Source organism: Cololabis saira, chromosome 18 (genome assembly GCF_033807715.1).
Source record: "Cololabis saira isolate AMF1-May2022 chromosome 18, fColSai1.1, whole genome shotgun sequence".
In the NCBI taxonomy this organism is placed as follows: domain Eukaryota; kingdom Metazoa; phylum Chordata; class Actinopteri; order Beloniformes; family Belonidae; genus Cololabis; species Cololabis saira.
The window spans coordinates 369249-388770 of NC_084604.1; the positions used below are offsets into that span (position 1 = coordinate 369249).

Sequence of the window (19522 nt, forward strand, 5' to 3'; positions counted from 1 at the left end):
GCAGTTTGTTCCTGACGCAGTCCGGCCTCAGGTGTTGGAGTGGGGTCACTCTAGTCAGGTGGCCTGTCACCCCGGGGAGCGCCGGACAGCGACCTTCATCAGCCAGAGGTTCTGGTGGCCAACCCTTAAGAGGGATGTCAGGGAGTTTGTAGCCGTCTGCACCATCTGTGCTCGGAGTAAGGCTTCCCATCGTCCTCCGGCAGGCCTTCTGCAACCCCTTCCCATTCCTAGTCGGCCCTGGTCTCACATAGCCATGGACTTCGTGACAGGGCTCCCTGTGTCTCAGGGCTGTGACACCATCCTGACCGTGGTCGACCGGTTCTCAAAGTCAGCCCACTTTGTTCCTCTCTCCAAACTCCCTTCTGCTGCGGAAACCGCGGACCTCTTCGAACTCCATGTCGTCCGCCTTCACGGAATTCCTTCCGACATCGTGTCCGACCGTGGTCCCCAGTTCGTCTCCAAGGTGTGGCAGGCCTTTTGCAAGGGAATTGGAGCCACAGCCAGCCTCTCCTCTGGGTACCACCCGCAGTCAAACGGGCAGGCAGAGCGTGCCGACCAGGCAGTCGAGGCAGCCCTTCGCTGCGTTGCCTCCAGCAACCCCGCTTCCTGGGCCAAGTACCTCCCTTGGGTGGAGTATTCCCTCAACACCATGGTTTGCTTTGACACCGGGATGTCACCTTTTCAGTGCTCGCTGGGTTATCAACCCCCTCTGTTTCCCCAACAAGAGCTGGAGGTGGCTGTACCGTCCACCAGGGCACACCTCCGCTGGTGTCGTCGCATCTGGAAGACTGCCCGAGCTGCGCTATTCTGCGCTTCTGTGCGTGCTCGGCGTGGTGCAAACCGGCGAAGAGTGCGTGCCCCCCTCTACCAGCCTGGCCAGAAGGTTTGGCTGTTGGCCCGGGACCTACCCCTCCAGACGTCTACTCGCAAGCTGAATCCCCGTTTTGTTGGTCCATACATGGTGAGCCGCATAATCAGCCCTGTTGCGGTCCGTTTGGATCTCCCTCCCGCTCTCAAGGTTCATCCTGTGTTCCATGTGTCCCAGCTTAAGCCAGTAGCCACCAGCACTCTGTCTCCCCTTGTGCCTGCTCCTCCGCCCCCTCGGGTCCTAGCAGATGGTGACCCTGTTTGGACGGTTCGGAAGCTGCTCGCTGTTCGTCGTAGGGGACGGGGTTTCCAGTACTTGGTGGACTGGGAGGGCTTTGGCCCTGAAGACCGTATCTGGGTGTCCCCCGGTCCTACCTTGCAGACCCTTCCCTGTTGGACGACTTCTACCGGGACAATCCGGGTGCTCCGGGTCGGTCGTCCGGTGCCTCCCCTCAGGGGGGGGGGTACTGTTGTGCCACAAGCCCCTCAGCCAGCAGCCAGCACAGCTGTGGCTGATTCCAATCAGCCCAGCTGCTCCACCATCAGAATCAAGGGCTGCCTACATAAGCTGCTGAGAGACGACACCCGGCGCTTAGACGTTGACTACTGTGGCAAGTACCTGCAGCAGAAAGTTTAGGCTCTGGTGTTTGTGAGATTTTGTGGATCTGCTATTTTTGATTCTAACTGTTCTTTCCTTGTGTTCCAGGCTCCCTCCAGTCAATCCAGTGTCTCCCCGCTCCACCGTTCCATCCACCTCCCCCGGATTGAGTTTACTCATTAAATCCTTTGTTTGCAACTTCAGTCTGTGTCTTTGCTTTTGGGGTCCCTGGCACATTTGGCTGTTTCTGTTCTCGAGTGAGCCTAACAGTAGGAGTTGTATTTTAAAATAAACTCACCTTTAAGAGGGTGGGAGTTGTCTTTTAAACTAGAGCCAACTATCCTCTGTAACTGTTTGGAATACAGGGATTCTGGATGAAGCCGAGACTCACCAATCAGCTTGCTCGACCATTTCACGTATATATACGTGATATATATATATATATATATATATATATATATATATATATATATACGCATATAATGTGTACAAATGTTGTTGGTTTTTTTTAACAATAAAGTTGCCATTTGCGAACATTCAGTGTTGTGATTTCTTTACAGTTAACATGTTTTTATACAAATAAATGACACAATCACAATGGAATTATAATGTACTTGTACATTGTCTGATTACCAATTTGCTGATTCAATAAGCCTGAGCTTTGTCAATACAAGACTGTGTGCTGTGATTGCCTGTTACATGTAGTGTATTAACACAGCACAAGCATGTTGTGTATATACATTTATTATACAGTATACTTAAATTACATTTTGGAAATATAAGTGTTGGGGAATTCAAATTATACATTCATGGCATTGTGCAGGGAGAACAGATTTAGACACAGGCTCAAGACCAGGATGGTCAACCATGCAGTGGGGGGGGATTCAGAACCTGATTCATTTGTCTGGTAACCTAAGAAATTAGAAAGCACAAGTTATAGTTTTGCAGAAAATATAACATTGTACTCAGAAATCAATGTATCTAGAGTGATAGGTTACCTGTTGTATTTCTCTGCAACAGACGTTTTCTAACTCTTTGGGCATCGTGGCACAGTTCCCACATGAGCACCTAAAGAAAAGAAGAATTACGGCCATTTTGAATTAATCGTGTAATTTTGGCGCAATTTATGCAATTTCTTCGGCACCCAGGTGTGTTATACATCAAAATGTGCGTCTCCATCCTGCGACGATGCGCATTACTTTTCTCAGTCAAAACCATTACCGTGGCGACGATAGACGCCCAAAAGCGTGCCCCCCCTTAATCTGATTGGTCCATATTTGATAGTTCCTACTTTCTTCTATAACTTTTGAATGGTTTGACATAAAGACTCGTGGGTGGTGTCATCGGAATTGGTTTTGAGTCCTTGAACAAAATTGGCATGAATTAGCCCTGCCCCTTCTTCTGATTGGTCGATATCTGATAGTTCCTATTTTCTGCAATAACTTTTGAATGGTTTGAATTCAATTCAATTCAATTCAATTCAATGTTATTTGTATAGCGTCTAATACAACAGATGTTGTCTCTAGACGCTTTCCAGAGATCCAGAACATAAACATAAACCCCCGAGCAATTATTACATAAACAATGGCAGGTAAAAACCCCCCTAGTGGGAGAAGAAACCTGGACCAGGACCTGGATCATAAGGGGGGACCCTCCTGCCGAAGGCCAGACTGGGGGAGTCGGGGACGTCAGCTGCACAGAGCAGGCATGTGGAAGCAGCAGCAGGATGACCAGAGGTGGGGGGGCGCAGGTAGGCGGAAGCAGCAACGGGATGACCAGAGGGGGGGCGGGGGGCAGGCAGGCGGAAACAGCAACGGGATGATCAGAGGGGAAGGGGGTGGGTGTCAGCAGCACACAGCCGACATCCACGTAGGCTGGTGGAGGCAGCCACGGGATGACCGAGGGATGGGGGGGTATCGGGACCGCAGGCCGGAACGCAGCTCCCGAGGCTCCGGCCTGCAAACATGTACAAAAGAGAAAAAAGGGGGGCCGGCACAAGAAACTACAGGAGCGATGGACAAAAATGATAGCTATGAGATATTTATAATAAATAAAAATGGTAATGGAGAAGAGAGGAAGGGAAAAGGAGAGGAGAAGAAGGGTGAGAGGCAACGCCCAGTGGATCATGTCGGTGCCCCCCTGCAGCATAAGCCTATAGCAGCATATCTACCACGAAGCTATATTTGAGACTAACTATTATAGTGTTGTTCTATAGCTGCAACAATGACTACTGACTCTGACACACTAGAGTTTACACTACCTAGAGATTTACCAACACCAGCTAGAGGTTTACTAAACACTAACTATAGGCTTTACCAAACAGAAAAGGTTTTAAGTTTAGTTTTAAAGGTGGAGGTGGTGTCAGCCTCCTTAACCCAGATTGGAAGTTGGTTCCATAGTAATGGTGTCTGATAGCAGAACGCCCGCCCTCCAAATCTACATTTAGATACTCTAGGAACTACGAGTAAACCTGCACTCTGAGAACGGAGAGCTCTGCCAGGAACATAAGGCACTATCAGGTCTTGTAAATACTGCGGAGCTAAGCCGTTTTGGGCTTTATATGCAAGTAATAAAATGTGGATGTGGATTCTGAATTTTAGCCAATGGAGCGACGCTAACACTGGAGAGACGTGGTCTCTCCTGCTGATTCCTGTCAGTACTCGTGCTGCTGCATTCTGGATCAGCTGGAGCCTATTCAGCAAATTACTTGGACATCCTGCTAATAACACATTACAGTAATCTAGTCTAGAAGATAAAAACGCATGAACTAGTTTTTCTGCATCACTCTGCGAGAGGATTTTCCTAATTTTTGCAATATTACGGAGATGGAAAAACGCTATTTTACAAACCTGATTAACATATGGTTTAAACCAGTGGTCCCCAACCCCCGGGCAGCGGCCCGGTACCGGGCCGTGAGTCATTTGGTACCGGGCCGCACAGAGAGAATTTTTTTTTTTTTTTTTTTTTTTAATATTTTTATCCCGGGTTTTTCCCCATTTTATCACCCAGTGCTCCTACCTAACAGTCCTGTGCATTGCCATCCTCTACCAACCCAGGGAGGGCCCCGCACTGAGCTCAGGTCTCCTCCTTAACCTGAGGAGTTATATTATAATATTATTTTAGCAAATTCCTATATTATTTTCATGTGAGATTCAGCCTGCTTATGTTTATTGTTTATTATTTCTGCAGGGCTTCTTCTTCTCTGTCAATAAACTAAATAATTGACATTGAGGAGTGTATTTCTTCAACTATAGCGAAAATACCACAGTTTTTAATGCCGGTCATTTTATTTAGCTTTTATCAACTACACCTTTAGATTGGGCCGTCAGACATTAAACCGGTCCGCGGTGCAGAAAAGGTTTGGGACCACTGGTTTAAACGACAAATCCTGATAGAAAACAACACCAAGGTTTCTCACAGTTGCACTGGAAGCCATCGCAACACCATCTAATCCCTTCCTAAAATGCTCTGGACCAAGAATGATAACCTCTGTTTTATCTGAATTTAGAAGCAAGAAATTTCTGGACATCCAGTCCTTGATGTCCCTAAGACATGCCTGAAGTTTAACTAACGGTTCTGATTCCTCTGGCTTCATAGACAAATAGAGCTGCGTATCATTAGCATAACAATGAAAGTGTATGCCGTGATTCTGGATTATACTTCCCAATGGCTGCATGTATAAACTGAACAAGATTGGCCCTAGCACTGAACCCTATGGGAACACCATAACAGACCCTTGACTGTTCTGAAGAAACTTCATGTACATGAACAAACTGGAACCTGTCAGATAGATATGATTTAAACCAACGTAGAGCTGTCCCTTTAATCCCAACAACATGCTCTAACCTGTGCAGTAAAATGCTGATCTACAGTGTCAAAAGCAGCACTGAGGTCCAGTAGAACCAGTATCGACACTAATCCCTTATCTGAGGTCAAGTAGAACCAGTATGGACACTAACCCCTTATCTGAGGTCCAGTAGAACCAGTATGGACACTAATCCCTTATCTGAGGTCCAGTAGAACCAGTATGGACACTAGTCCCTTATCTGATGTCCAGTAGAACCAGTATGGACACTAACCCCTTATCTGAGGTCCAGTAGAACCAGTATGGACACTAATCCCTTATCTGAGGTCCAGTAAAACCAGTATGGACACTAATCCCTTATCTGAGGTCCAGTAGAACCAGTATGGACACTAATCCCTTATCTGAGGTCCAGTAGAACCAGTATGGACACTAATCCCTTATCTGAGGTCCAATAGAACCAGTATGGACACTAATCCCTTATCTGAGGCCATAAGAAGGTCATTCGTGACTCGAACCAGTGCTGTCTCTGTGCTATGATGCATGTTGATGTTTGATATAAAGAGTTGTGGTCCGCCCCTTCTTCTGGTCGATATTTCATAGTTCCTATTTTCTGCCATAACTCCTCACCCCCGGGCCCCTCCTCACCCCCGGGCCCCTCCTCACCCCCACGGCCCCTCCTCACCCCCACGGCCCCTCCCCCTCTTCCCTCCCCCACTTCCTCCTCCTCCTAGAAACGAACCCACATCTGGTTTAGTCGGATCGGCGTCGGGGAGACATGGCGGCGGAGCGCACGGCCCCCGGACCCGCCGCTGCTGACAGGTAAACGGTAAACGGTCCCGTCCTGCACCGCGGGGTTCTCCTGCAGTTCTCCTGCAGTTCTCCTGCGGTTTTCCTGCAGTTTTCCTGCAGTTTTCCTGCAGTTTTCCTGGAAGCTCCGCCGGTTCCCGGTCCCGCTGCAGACCGGAGGGAATCACTGGCTCCAACTCGGCTGTCTGGAGGAACCAAGGATTAAAAGTGAAGGAGCAGAATGAAGGTCCCGCAGGAACCGCGTTGATTCCCGTCCTGCTCCCACACAACCCTTCTGGATCTACGTTTCACCTCACGAGGAGACGGAGGGGAGAAACGTGGACGTCTGACAGCTGGATTTTATTCCGACCCACTCTCCGGACGCCTGGTCCGCGTTCTGCTCCTCTAAAAAGCGAAGATCAGTTCTAAAGATCAGGGAAATATCCCCAACATTTCCAAGCAATAAGGCAAAGTTGTGCTGCTGCTGCTGCAGGGTCGGTGTTTGGGGGGTGAAGTTTCTGCAAAGCGAAGCCAGAACCTGGAAAATCCCCCTATCCGGGGCCAAACGGTGAAGCATTGTTCTGTCCAGCAAGATTAGAAGTTAAGCCTCGAAAAAGAATCAGAATGCATCAGCATGCTGTGCACGGACATAGTTGGCTGAACAAACAGAGTATTATTGATTATTATTGTAAAGTATTGACTATTGTTATAATATTATTAATAATAATAATAATAATAATAATAATAATAATAATAATAATAATAATACACTTTATTTATATAGCCAGGGGCCTCCAAACATGTTTCATAGGGGGGGCCAGATGGGGCCACTTCAATTCTTGGGGTGGACACCAAAACTAAAAGCCAACATTACAGGTTACAGGCTCAGAAATACTACTTTTCTTTTAACTTTCTAACTTGTCTGCATATATATTAATGGTTAATACTATGTTGGTAAAAACCTGGGATGAAACGCATAACTGATGATAGAATCTATGTGACTGGCAAGTGTTTTTTTTATTTTTTTATTGAGCAACTTTGTAGGGGGGGGGGGGCATGGCCACCCCCTGGTGGCGCCCCTGTATATAGCCCCTTTCTTAACAAAGTTACAAAGTGCTTCCCAAGAACAATAAAATACATCAAGATAAAAATACAGAGCATAGTGGATAAGAACATAAGACAGCAATAACCAAGTCTAAGATTAATAGCAATATTCACACCACAAAAAAAGCTTTTCTAAAAAGGAATGTTTTTAGTAAAGATGTAAAAGCAGTGGGGGATTTAGCTGACCTGATCTCAGCAGGTAAAGAGTTCCAAAGTTTGGGGGCCCGGACTGCATTATTGGCTGGATAAAAAGGCCACGACTAATTCTGGACAAATGGACAGAAGACACAAGCTGTTCTGAAACTTGAACCTACATTCCTGACACATATGGTTTGTTCCTGGTTTGACAGAGCTTTGTTGGGGGATGATGGGGGATGATGGGGGGGCTGGTGGACTGTGAGCCTGGACAGGGATTTCTGCTTGAGCAGGGATTTCCGTTATAAAATCGTGCCTGTTATCTTTTAACACGAATACCTGAAGATCCCAGGATATTTGGTGTCCTGTGCACACAGAGATTTCTTCAGATTCTCTCAACCATCTGATGATAGCGTGTCCTCTAACGGAAATACTCAATTCTTCCCAATTTGACTCATTTTGCCATGATTCTGAAGTTATTTGAACCATTTCTGGAGAAGATCTTGTGCAGATTGGTGAAGCTTTGCCCACCTAAGAGTCTGGTTTTGTAGCCCTCCACGTCACCAGATGTTCCTGCAGGTGTTTCCTGTTGGTTCCTCGTAGTTTTCCAACCTTTGGTAGTCCGTGCCCTTTGTTGTTTTTAGATATCACCTGTAAAGTATTTTCTTCCTTCTTATGTCAGTGGAATATGGTTTGATAAGGTACGGTCACTTTATTGATACCCGAAGGTAGATTTGTTTGCAGGTAAAAAGTATAAAACTTACAACACCATACAGCACAGTGACAGTTTATAGTTTATAGTTTTATTTGGATCCCCATTAGTTGCAGCAAAACTGCAGCTATTCTTCCTGGAGTCCGACACATAATATACAGTTCATGACAAAAAATTTAAAACAAACCTAAAGAGGTAGTAAAGGAAAAGAAAAAGAAAAAAGGAAATTCTACTACAAAATATACTATATTTCTCTCAAATAAGACCAGTGCTCCTATTGAAACTCACATTAAGGTTACAGTCATTCCGTTAAACATTTAGATATAATGCATTACAATACAAAATCAAACCTTTAAATAGCATCAACCAATTCAAACAATGTATAGTCATCGACAATGCCTCTAAGTTATAATCACTTACGTGACACAAGACAAACAGGAGAATAACAAAACAAGACATTGATGGACAAACAAAACAAATGCTCCAGATTGAATAAGCATTACAATAGATAAATAAATAGAGCTAGATGGAGGATGGGAAATCATGTCCTATTTAGGACATTAATAGCTGAGGGGACAAAACTACATTTATACCTTTTTAGTTTTGCACAAAGGCATTTTAAACCTACGGCCAGAAGGAGATACTGGAATTCCCCGTGTAGTGGATGAGATGTATCATCTAAGATGAATCAGCTAGTCTCTATCTGCCATTAAAGAGGAGAACAATTGAGTTGTGGCTCTCCAATTAGCTCACTGGCCACCTCACAATCTGATTAGCCAGTTTTTATTTTTTAGGGGCGGGGGTGATATTTGCACTGTATTCTGTATACTTTACATTTTAATGAGACACCTCAACTTTTACAGAACTGAGCTTCATTGTCCATGGAAAGTTTGCCCGAATAGTTTAAGCCCCCGAGGCACGGATGGGGTTTTGCTGCCCATCTAACTGGTCCGCTCACCTAAAGGTGCTGGTTGAATCAGGCGTTGTCTCACAGTCAAACCATCAACGGGACGAAACGGGGCTGAGACGCTGGAGGGACTTCAGCAGGAGGGACAGTTTTACGTCTCAGCTTTAGGGAGTTTTCACACCTGTCCGTTTGGAGCAGTTGTTCTGCAACAGGGAGCGTTTCCACCTAAAGATCAGTTTGTTTGGTACATGTGAACACAGCAATCGTGCTCGGATGCGGGACAAATCAAGCGAGCCGAGATCTCGTAGGAGAGGTTAGGGTTAGGTTCTCGGCTCGCTTCCATTCCAGACCTGGAGCGGTTCGTCTGCAGTGAGAACAGAATCCACACTGCGACCCACACAACTCACTCAACACACAGAAACAAACTAGCCACACTCGCTTACAATGCTCCATAGTTGTTGTTTTTCCTGGGGTACGGAAGAGGAAACTCCCTCCGTGTTCATTTCTCACCAATGAGAGAACAGTTGGTTCATGGCATTTGTTAACAACTTTGAACCACTACAGACGGTTCCCTTGTGAACACAAACGCCACAAACGAAAAAACAAAACTGTATCGATTTAGCCCCTGAATCGGAACAAAACAAATGGGCCCCAGGTGTGAAAGCACCCTAAGTCTTCCTTATACATCAACCGCCGTTGGAACCGGCGCGTTCGCTCCGTTACAGCGGCCTCCGGTCTAGACGGCCTTTAAATCCCAACCAAATGCTTTTCCACAAGGCTTTTGCCAACAGCTGCAATAAGGTCATGGCAGCGACTCCCATGTTCGGAGCAGAGCCGCTGGGCCGGCTTGTGTCTTTTGGAAAGTTCGCAGCTCGGGTTTAAAGCTTGTTACAGCTGACCACAGCAATGTTGCTGCGGTAACGGACCATTTACAACCTCCGGGCCTGTTCAACCTCTCTGGCGGGTCAGACATAAATGTGGAGCGGTGACTATAAAGCACCAGGCATCCAGAGGCGTAGGAGCCCCAGATTTATGATTTGATGATGTCATTATACAGGCATGTGCGGAAGTTTGTTCCCCCTCTTTTGATCTTCTGGTTGTTAGTGTAGAAACATTATAAAAGTCACCTGACGTAGTGGCTGTTTCCACCAGGAAAATACAACCTCAGATGAACATCATATATAACTTTTCACCAATCCTTATTTATTTCTCAAGAATGAAGCCATAAAAAAGGAATCCTACTGGCAACACTTCCATAGGAGTTAAAAATGTAAGCATTAGCCCTTGATGAGCTGATCGCCAGCAGGTGTGCAGACCTCTAAAAAAGCAGATGTTTACTGGTCTGGTGCATTCAGGTGGCTAACGCAATGCCAAGAAGGACAGACATCAGTAATAGTCTTAGGCCACGTTTACACGTAGCCGGGTATTTACAAAAACTGATATTTCCCCCTCTATGTTTTGAAAAATACCATCATTTACACGAACCCGCATAAATAAGCTGTTAAGGTGCTATGAGCAGCCAAACCTGCAGGGGGCAGTGTAACGAGAAGATAAAGTCATGCTAGCAATCTTTCGGTATATTTATTTTGAATTTACGAGTTTAGTTTTAGAAAAAAACATAAACAAATGCCATGAGTAACTACAGTTTACAGATTGTTAACAGGTCGCACACATGACGCTGGTGACGTTTCTGTCTCATAATGTGACGTTCTGAAGCCTAAATGTCCATTTCCCTCTGTTTACAAGCAAACATGAAGTCGGAGTTTTTTCAAATCTCCACTTTGGCCGAAGTTTTCAGGAATGATGGTTTTTGGAGACTTTGAGCTTCGTTTTCGTGTAAACAAATGGCCAAAACGCATGAAAACACCACCGTTTTTGCTACGTGGAAACGGGGCCTTAGAAAAGCAGTTTTTGTTGCACATCAATCTTGGAAAGGTTATTAAACCATCCCCAAACTATTTTATGTTTTGCAGAGAGAAAGATTATTCATAAGTGGACAAACTAGTTGCCAGTCTTCCCAGGAGTGGACGTCCCACACAGGTTTCTCCAAATTCAGATGGTGAAAAGCTCAGAGGAAAACCCCCAAAAAACCAAGACCTAGCTGTCAGGCTGTAGGGTCTGAGACGAAGCTCAGCCCCTGATGGGTCTGACCCCGGCAAGGTCTGTGGTGTATCCCTCATTCAGCATGTCAGGTATGAACGTTCATGACGGTGCAATCAGAAGACCACACTCTGCTTGGAAGGATTCTGAGACAAAAGTCTCTTCTGTCAAAATAAAAAAAGACGAGAGCATGTCTGAGATCTGTAAAACTGCATCTGAAAAAAACACAAAACCTCTGAAGCAACTTCTGGATAGATGAAACCGGGGGGGGCTTTATGTTTGTTAGAAACCTGAAAAAGCATCGCAGCAGAACCGCTCCCCCCAACCGTGGAGGACGGCAGCGGAGAGGCGACCACTAGCTTTGAGGCCACAGGAGCTGACCTGACCTAAGTCCAGACCTCAACCCAACTGAATGGGTGTTTGAGGATCTTAGGAGAGCTGTGCAGCGGTGAACGGCCCAAAAAACTCAATGACCTGCAGAAATGTGAATAACAAGACCTCCACAACCATGTGTAGTCGTGCAGGGAACCACTACTTCAGGTTGGTGCTTCTGCAGGTAGAACTGCAAGCGCTTGAGTCACGGTGGTACGGAAAACCGTCATGTTCTTATGTTATGTCTGCCTGATACTATTGGTGCTTTTCCACTAGTACATACTCAGCCCGACTCGACTTGCCTCGCTTCATCTCGACTCGACTCGCCTTGCCCTCGTTTTCTTTTCAATACCCAGATCAGAAGTAAGAGGGTTGGAGCTGAGACGTTTGTAGCCTTGAGCAGACATGGACTGAGAAAGCTCCTGGTATATTTTTTCATTCCTTGTGGCCCCATCTAGCTCTCTCTGGATATTTTCCTCAGCCACCAGGTTTAAGAAGGTCTCCACCTTGGATTTTGACCACTTTGAAAAAAATGAACAAGAAGCCGCGAGTCGCTTTTGAAACAATGTTACATCCTAACTCAGACGTCTGACTCCAACCCCCCGACCAATCGGTGGCCTGTAGTGTGATGACGTCAGATACAGCCAACTCAGCAGCTTAGAGCCTCTGCAGAGTAGTTACAGAAAAAGTATCTACTCAGCACGTTAGACCACTAGTGGGAAATAACCAAACCGAGTGGAGGCGAGTCGAGCTGAGTAGGTACTAGTGGAAAAGCGCCACATGTCCCACTATCATCAGACCAGTTTTATTTTTTACATAAAAATGCATAAAGGTAAAAGAGGAGCTCCTAACTTTTGCACTCGTGTGGTTTTGGTTGCGTCTGTGACAGTAACTCCTGTTTCATCAGGCGGTGCTAGTAACTTCTGAACTGTGCCACTCGCTAGCAGCCTCTATCAGTAGGAAAGCCTGCATCATCGGGCCCACAGCTGTATCTCATTATTTGAGGAATTCAGGGCTTTGGTACGAATCTGCTCAGAATCTGAAGCCAGCACTCTCAAACCCTTCTCCCCCCACTCTTCTCTCTCTCTCTCTCTCTCTCTCTCAGCTGAGCTCCTTCGGCAATGCCACAGTCCCATCTCTGATGAGACCATGACAACCCACACCCGTGGGTCCCCCACAGTGTTCCTCATAAGCCTGGTGTGGCCCCTGCTGGCTCCGGTGCGCGGAGCAGAGGTGGACCCCAGCACCAGGATCCCCTTCATGGGAGGCAACTATGACGGCCACCCCATGCTGTACTTCGGCCCTGCGGACGTGGAGGAGCTGCAGTACGCGGCGGCGGGGACTCACCGGGCCATGGCCAGGAGGATCCGGGAGGCTGGGGAAGCCATGCTGGAGCACCCGGAGGAGTACCTGCCCCCCTGGAGCCCGGCGGAGTTCAGCGCCCGCTGGAACGAGGTCTACGGGAACAACCTAGGGGTGCTGTCCATGTTCTGCCTGCTGTACCCCCACAGGGCCGGGGCCCTCAGCTTCGCCAAGGACTACATGGAGAGGATGGCCGCTCAACCTAGTTGGTAGATTTTATGTCTTTTACTTTTTACTTTTGGGGTTACTGCAGTGAATTATTAAGCCGTGCTCTGAGAGTGGGGGTTTCAGAGGAAAAATAAACAAAAGTCAAAGTTCACAGACGGTATCTGATATCTCCGTCCACTTCTTTGTGTCTAACTCGTCTAACCCATATAACTCGTCTAACCTGTCTAACTCATCTAGCTCGTCTAACCGGTCTAACCCATCTAACTCGTCTTACCCATATAGCTCATTTAACTCATCTAACCCGTCTAACCGGTCTAACTCATCTAACTCGTCTAACCCGTCTAACCCGTCTGCCTCTGCGGGCAGAATTCTGGTGAAGATACATTTGTGGTCCGGTTTGTCTTTAGTTTAGGAAATATGTTGAGCAGCTGTTTGCTGAGTACGTCTTCCCCCACACCCCCCAGGGAAAGGAAATGAAATATTCAGCTGTGAGCTGAATCTTTGAGGCGAACGTAGAAGATGGAGGCCCGAGGTCTGTGTGACCAGACAACGACGCACTCCACAGCCAAAGTCTCCATTGTTTCGCAGTGCATGTGTCCACACAACGCTGACATAGCTTTGCAGAGCAGAAGCAACACCGTTGACAGAGCCCCGCACTGCGTGGTGGTTGGTTACCGTGTGAGCGCGCCGGCGGTGGTCCACTTAAACATGGAGGATGTGTTTCCAATGAATGCTTTATTCAGTTTTGTTAGGGCAAAGTAACTCGGTCAAAGTGACGGGCGGACAAGCCGCCTTTGTGCTGCCGGCGAGTTTGTGGTTTTGACTTTGTGAGAAACGTTGGTGTTCAAGAGGTTATACCCGGATACAGACTGTCAAGAGGAAGGGCGCGATAAGGTACCGTGTTTTTAATAGATTGTGCTGGAACATTTTAGTTGTGGGACTGACCAGAACTAGCTGACAACAGCGTAACCCAATGAGAGAGCCTCCCCCCACTCTCTCTCTCTCTCTGTGTGTGTGTGTGTGTGTGTGTGTGTGTGTGTGTGTGTGTGTGTGTGTGTGTGTGTGTGTGTGTGTGTGTGTGTGTGTGTGTGTGTGTGTGTGTGTGTGTGTGTGTGTGTGTGTGTGTGTGTGTGTGTGTGTGTGTGTGTGTGTGTGTCTTACTTACAAATTTGATCATACGGGGTTTTAGTATTAAGAAAACAATATAACCTCAGATCTTGCACAGATGCGGTCTTCTGGACCTCAGTCATGCCTACATGCCTTCCTGTGTTTTTCAGTTAAATGGTGGACTCTAAACTGTTTGGAAATGTTTTTATAAGCCACTCAGATGATGTACGGTCACAATTACTCATCTAAGGACATTGCTTATGTCCGTGTTCTCGGCCCAGGTCCTCAGTGGAACCTATTTTAAGGCCCTTTTCCACTAGTACCTACTCGATTCGACTCTCCTCTCCTCAGTTTGGTTCTTCTCCACTAGGGGTCTAACGTGCCGAGTAGATACTTTTTCTGTAACTATTCTGCCGAGGTTCTAAGCGGCTGAGTTGGGCTGCATCTGACGTCATTACACTACATGCCACCGATTGGTCAGGGGGTGGCCCAACGAGTTGGCGAGTCGAGTCGGGCTGAGTAGGTACTAGTGGAAAAGCGCTATTAGATGTTTCCCTTCTTTAGCACGCCTGATGGAAATGAATGGGTCGTTGGCAAACTTGCACTGCCCTGGATTATAAGCTGACGATGATCCATTCATCTGAATCAGGTGTGTTGGGGCAGAAAAACATCTCAAACACACGGAGCATTGGCCTTCACAGACTTGGACTGGGTGACACTGTTGTCCCCTCTTGGCATTATGTTAACACACACCTGAATGCTCCGGACCAGCAGCAGCTGAGTGTGTAGAGGAGCTCACGTGGTGATCAGGTCATCCTTGTTACAGCATACTCTCCTACAGCAACAGACACCGCCTGCTCTTCATGGTTGGGCCTCATTTGTGTAGCTAGATAATGTACAGATACAGATAGTGACACAGCAGGAAAACCTTGTTCATCTGAGCTTGTAGGTACCTAATGGTGCTTTTCCACTAGCACCTACTTGTCTCTACTCAACTAGGCCTGGTTTCTTTTCCATAATAATTCACCACCTGGAGCAGAAGTAGGAGGTTGGAGAAGCTGCTGTGACGTATTTGAAGAAGACAACAACACTAAAGATATAGAACCTGGAGGATATGATAGATGTGCTGCTGGGTCTGTGGCTTGTGTTTGATATCAAGTAAAAAAATGAGAGAGAGAGAAACTTCAGGCGGTGATGCTTTTTAATTTTAGTTTGTCTCGGCGCTGCTGAAAAGTCAGCTGGAGCCGTGTGCAGCTATGAAGAGACAGAGCTCCTAGTAGATCTGGTCGTTCCTTATCACCCGTCTAGATCCCTTTTTAATTCTCTCCTCAGCACTTGGTTTATGAACATCTGCACCTCAGAGTTGGATCATGAAACAGACTTCTGCTGCCATTGCCTGTTGAATAAAATGAACCAGAATCCGTCAGAGTCTCTTTCTCTGATTTCCTCCTCCTGACTCAGATGTCTGACTCCAACCCCCCGACCAATCGGTGGCCTGTAGTGTGATGATGTCAGATACAGCCGACTCAGCAGCTTAGAACCTCGGCAGAATAGATACAGAAAAGTATCTACTCGGCACGTTAGAACCCAAGTGGAGAAGAACCTAACCGAGGCTGAGTAGGTTCTAGTGGAAAAGCGTCATAATACTGTGACCTTTGCAGATGACTTTACCCGGGCATCCTGCCCAAGTAGTAACGCTGCGGTCCACAATGTTGCCATAGTGACAATAATCTGTTATTAATGGCATTCTTTTTGCAGCAGATAAAATACCACAGCCCACCGTTCAGACTCGTTTAAACCTGGAAGCGTGAGTCAGTGTGAGACACGTAAGTGTCTCTTTAAAGGATTAGTCAGCCGTGCAGCATCTTCAGAAGCTCACAGGTCTCCAGCTGCGGCCGCTTAAGCGCTTTAGTGTTTTATCAGCGGCTATCTCCCCCGTCTGACGTATGGACAGGAAGCTGGAAGGTGGAAGCCTTTCTAAAGGGTATTTCTCTTCTTTCTTTAATAAAGTGTGGTTGTGTGAAGTACTTATGAGGAGTGAGTGGATGAGTGTCTCAGGTTGGTGACTCAGGGAGGAATTCTGATGGAAACCAGGAAAAACGTCTACTTTAGTCTAGAAGGGGGTCCCCATCTTCACATTCACGCGGTGTGAATCAGAGCTACACTGCGGATCTTTACGCTCGTTCACTTTCACATCAAGCAGCTAGATGGACGGGAATGTGGTCCTTCTCTGGCAGATATAATGTAGTGACAAAGGAAATAAACACGCATTGCAAACGTAGCAGTGTGTAATTATACGTGTTTGCTCTGAAATCTGTGGTTTAAAGGGTAGAAAGTTTACAGAGGAATCAACCTTCAACCAAAAACTATGTTTAATTGGGTATTTTGCGTTAAAAATGACCTGCTGAATAATTCCTGCCTCGCTGAAACTTGCTCTTTAAAATGAGCAAGTTTCGTAGAGAAGTTAACACATTCAGGTTGTCTGTCCGTAAGACCTTCCGAGCCCTCCGTTCAGTGCTTAAAGGTGTTAGAAAAACAAAAGAAAGCTCATTCATCTCCCTGTGGAAGGAGGAATGATGGTCAGATGAGACTAAAAGAGTGAAAGCGCTGCATTTTCAATTCAATTCAATTTTCAATTCATTTCAATTTTATTTATATAGCGTCTAATACAACAGATGTTGTCTCTAGACGCTTTCCAGAGAACCAGGGGCCTCATCTATAAAGCTTGCTTGCGCACAAAAAGGGCTTGAAAGATGCGGAAGCCACCTTCTACGCAAAGGCTGGGATCTAAAAAGAAAAAACTAATCGAAAAAGCTGCTGACCTTTGCGGCAACCCGGACCCTCGCGTAAGAATTTACTTAAGACACGGGGAACTGGCGACGCAGGCTGTGAGGTGGTGAAATGAAGCCAGATTCATGTCATACTCTTAATAATGTCATCACATATCACAACATATATCAGACTTATAATATAATAGTGCTGATCGTGTCCCTCTGTGTGTGAAGCACAGCGTCAGTCAGGACTCTGGTGCTGCTGCTGCAGCCGCAGTGACACGCCGGGAATCTCCTCACACCCACCGCTTTAGGACAGAACAAATGAGGGGCTTCGTAGAGCGTTTAGGGGCTCTACGGAGCCCCTCATTTCTTCCCTAAAGGGACACAGATTTTTTTTATATATATAATGAGTTTTACGCGCGCGTGAAACCTTTAGAATCAGAATCAGAATCAGCTTTATCGGCCAGGTTCGAACATTGTCCAACAAGGAATTTGACTCCGGTTATTTCGCTCTTTGGTAGTAAAAATAAACAATAAACAATAAACAAATGTGGTATTTCTATGTGGTATTTCTATCTACAGTATAAACATTTTAAGGTGCCGCAGTTTGAGGTAGTGAGAAGGACAGTTCTGAATAAAAATAAGAATAAGTATAAGTATAACCTATTTACAATTTTTACAATACAAAAGTGAGAGGTGCAGCAGAGTGAGGCAGACATGATTATTAAAGAGGGTGCTGGATGATTTTTATTGCACATGTTTGGTTACTCTGAGACTGTTATTTGTGGGAGTTCATCAGAGCAACCGCTTGCGGGAAGAAACTGTCTTTGTGTCTGGAGGTTTTGGCGCACAGAGCTCTGTAGCGCCGTCCAGAGGGGAGGAGTTGGAACAGGCGGTGTCCCGGGTGTGAGGGGTCGGCAGAGATTCGACCTGCCCGTTTCCTGGTCCTGGACCGGTACAGGTCGTCGATAGATGGGAGGTTAGTCCCAACTATCCTCTCTGCAGTCCTGATGGTCCGTTGCAGTCTGTGCCTGTCTAGTTTGGTGGCTGATCCAAACCAGACAGTGATGGAAGAGCAGAGAACAGACTGGATTATGGCAGTGTAAAATGTGATCAGCAGCTGCTGTGGCAGGTTGAACTTCCTGAGCTGCCGCAGGAAGTACAACCTCTGCTGCGCCTTCTTCCTGACAGAGTTGATGTGGGTGGACCACTTCAGGTCCCGGGAGATGGTGGACCCCAGGAACTTGAAGGAGTCTGTGGAGGAGACGGTGCTGTTGAGGATGGTGAGGGGGGGGAGTGGCGGTGGGTTTTTCCTGAAGTCCACCGTCATCCCCACAGTCTTGAGCGGGTTCAGCTCCAGGTGGTTCCGACTGCACCAGTGGACCAGCTGTTCCACCTCCCGTCTGTACACGGACTCGTCACCTTCCCGGATCAGGCCGATGACGGTGGTGTCGTCCGCGTACTTCAGGAGCTTCACAGAAGAGTCCCCTGAAGTGCAGTCGTTAGTGTAGAGGGAGAAGAGCAGTGGTGAGAGGACGCACCCCTGGGGGGCGCCAGTGCTTTAGGTGCGGGTGTAAACCTAAATTAGGGTCCCGTGTTAAAACGACGCAGAGCCTACGGCGTAGGGTACGCGGTGACACGCACCTACGCCGTAGGCTCTGCGTTGGTGACGCGGAACCATAAATCAGCCCTGAGCAGCTCTGAGGGGAGACGGGAGAGGAGGAGAGGGCGCGGGGGGTGAAGCGGGACTGCCGGGCTGTTCTCGCATCGTCTTCGCACAGAGTGTGTCGATGATTTGCAATTAATTGCTGATGCTACCGTTAGTTATTAAACTGTAAAAAGTGGGGGGGACAAAAACATGATTTTCAAAAGACGGGGGGACATGTCCCCACTGTTGCGCCGGGGCACTCACGGCGTTCCGCGCAGCAACGGCGTGCTGCCACTCACTCGCTTTTTTTTTTCTACTTTTACTGTGACCACAAAATAATGTCGTTTTCCTGTCCTCCACCTCATCCTCAACATCTCCATCTCAGATCTCAGTGAAATTCAGTGGCACGGTGGCTGGATACTTCTCATTCATCCTGAAGCCAAACAGGCTGCAGGAAGCCACTGCGCATGCTCAGCAGGCTCATTCATATGCAAAAACATAACATTTTTGGTATGAAGTGGGCGTGTAGAGGGCGGGGTATGAGGCGGATTCAGCTGAGCAACCTTCCAGCTGGACTGTGATTTATGAAGTGAACATTGCGTGCATGTGTGCGTGCACATGGTTTTATTGATCCCGATTTTTTTTTTTGCGCCCGCCATTTTCGGCTTTTGGGTGTACGTGCACTTTTAGTATGAATCCTACGCAGTCCATTTTAAATGAAGCCCCAGAACATGAACATAAACATAAACATAAACCCCCGAGCAATTATTACATAAACAATGGCAGGTAAAAACTCCCATAGTGGGAGAAAAGCCTTAAGCCAAACAGTGGCAAGGAAAAACTCCCCTTTAGGAGGGAAGGAACCTTGAGCAGGACCTGGATCATAAGGGGGGACCCTCCTGCCGAAGGCCAGACTGGGGGGTCGGGGACGTCAGCAGCACACAGCACTCATGTGGAAGCAGCAGCGGGATAACCAGAGGGTGCGGGGGCTGGCAGGCGGAAGCAGCAACAGGATGATTAGAGGGGGGGGGGCAGACATCCACGTAGGCAGGTGGAGCAGCAATGGGATGACCGGGG

At 47.1% G+C, this 19522-nt stretch overlaps 1 protein-coding gene across 1 annotated transcript in view; it reads left to right on the forward strand.

Annotated features, from left to right (window-relative positions):
• Positions 1-6038: 6038 nt before the first annotated feature.
• The window catches only part of dse (dermatan sulfate epimerase), a 93477-nt gene continuing 79993 nt past the window's right edge, over positions 6039-19522 (forward strand). The window contains exons 1-2 of the mRNA XM_061746904.1: positions 6039-6089; positions 12492-12957. Of these exons, the coding sequence (XP_061602888.1) occupies positions 12536-12957 (422 nt within the window). The 5' untranslated portion in view covers positions 6039-6089; positions 12492-12535. The remainder of the gene's footprint in view (positions 6090-12491; positions 12958-19522) is intronic.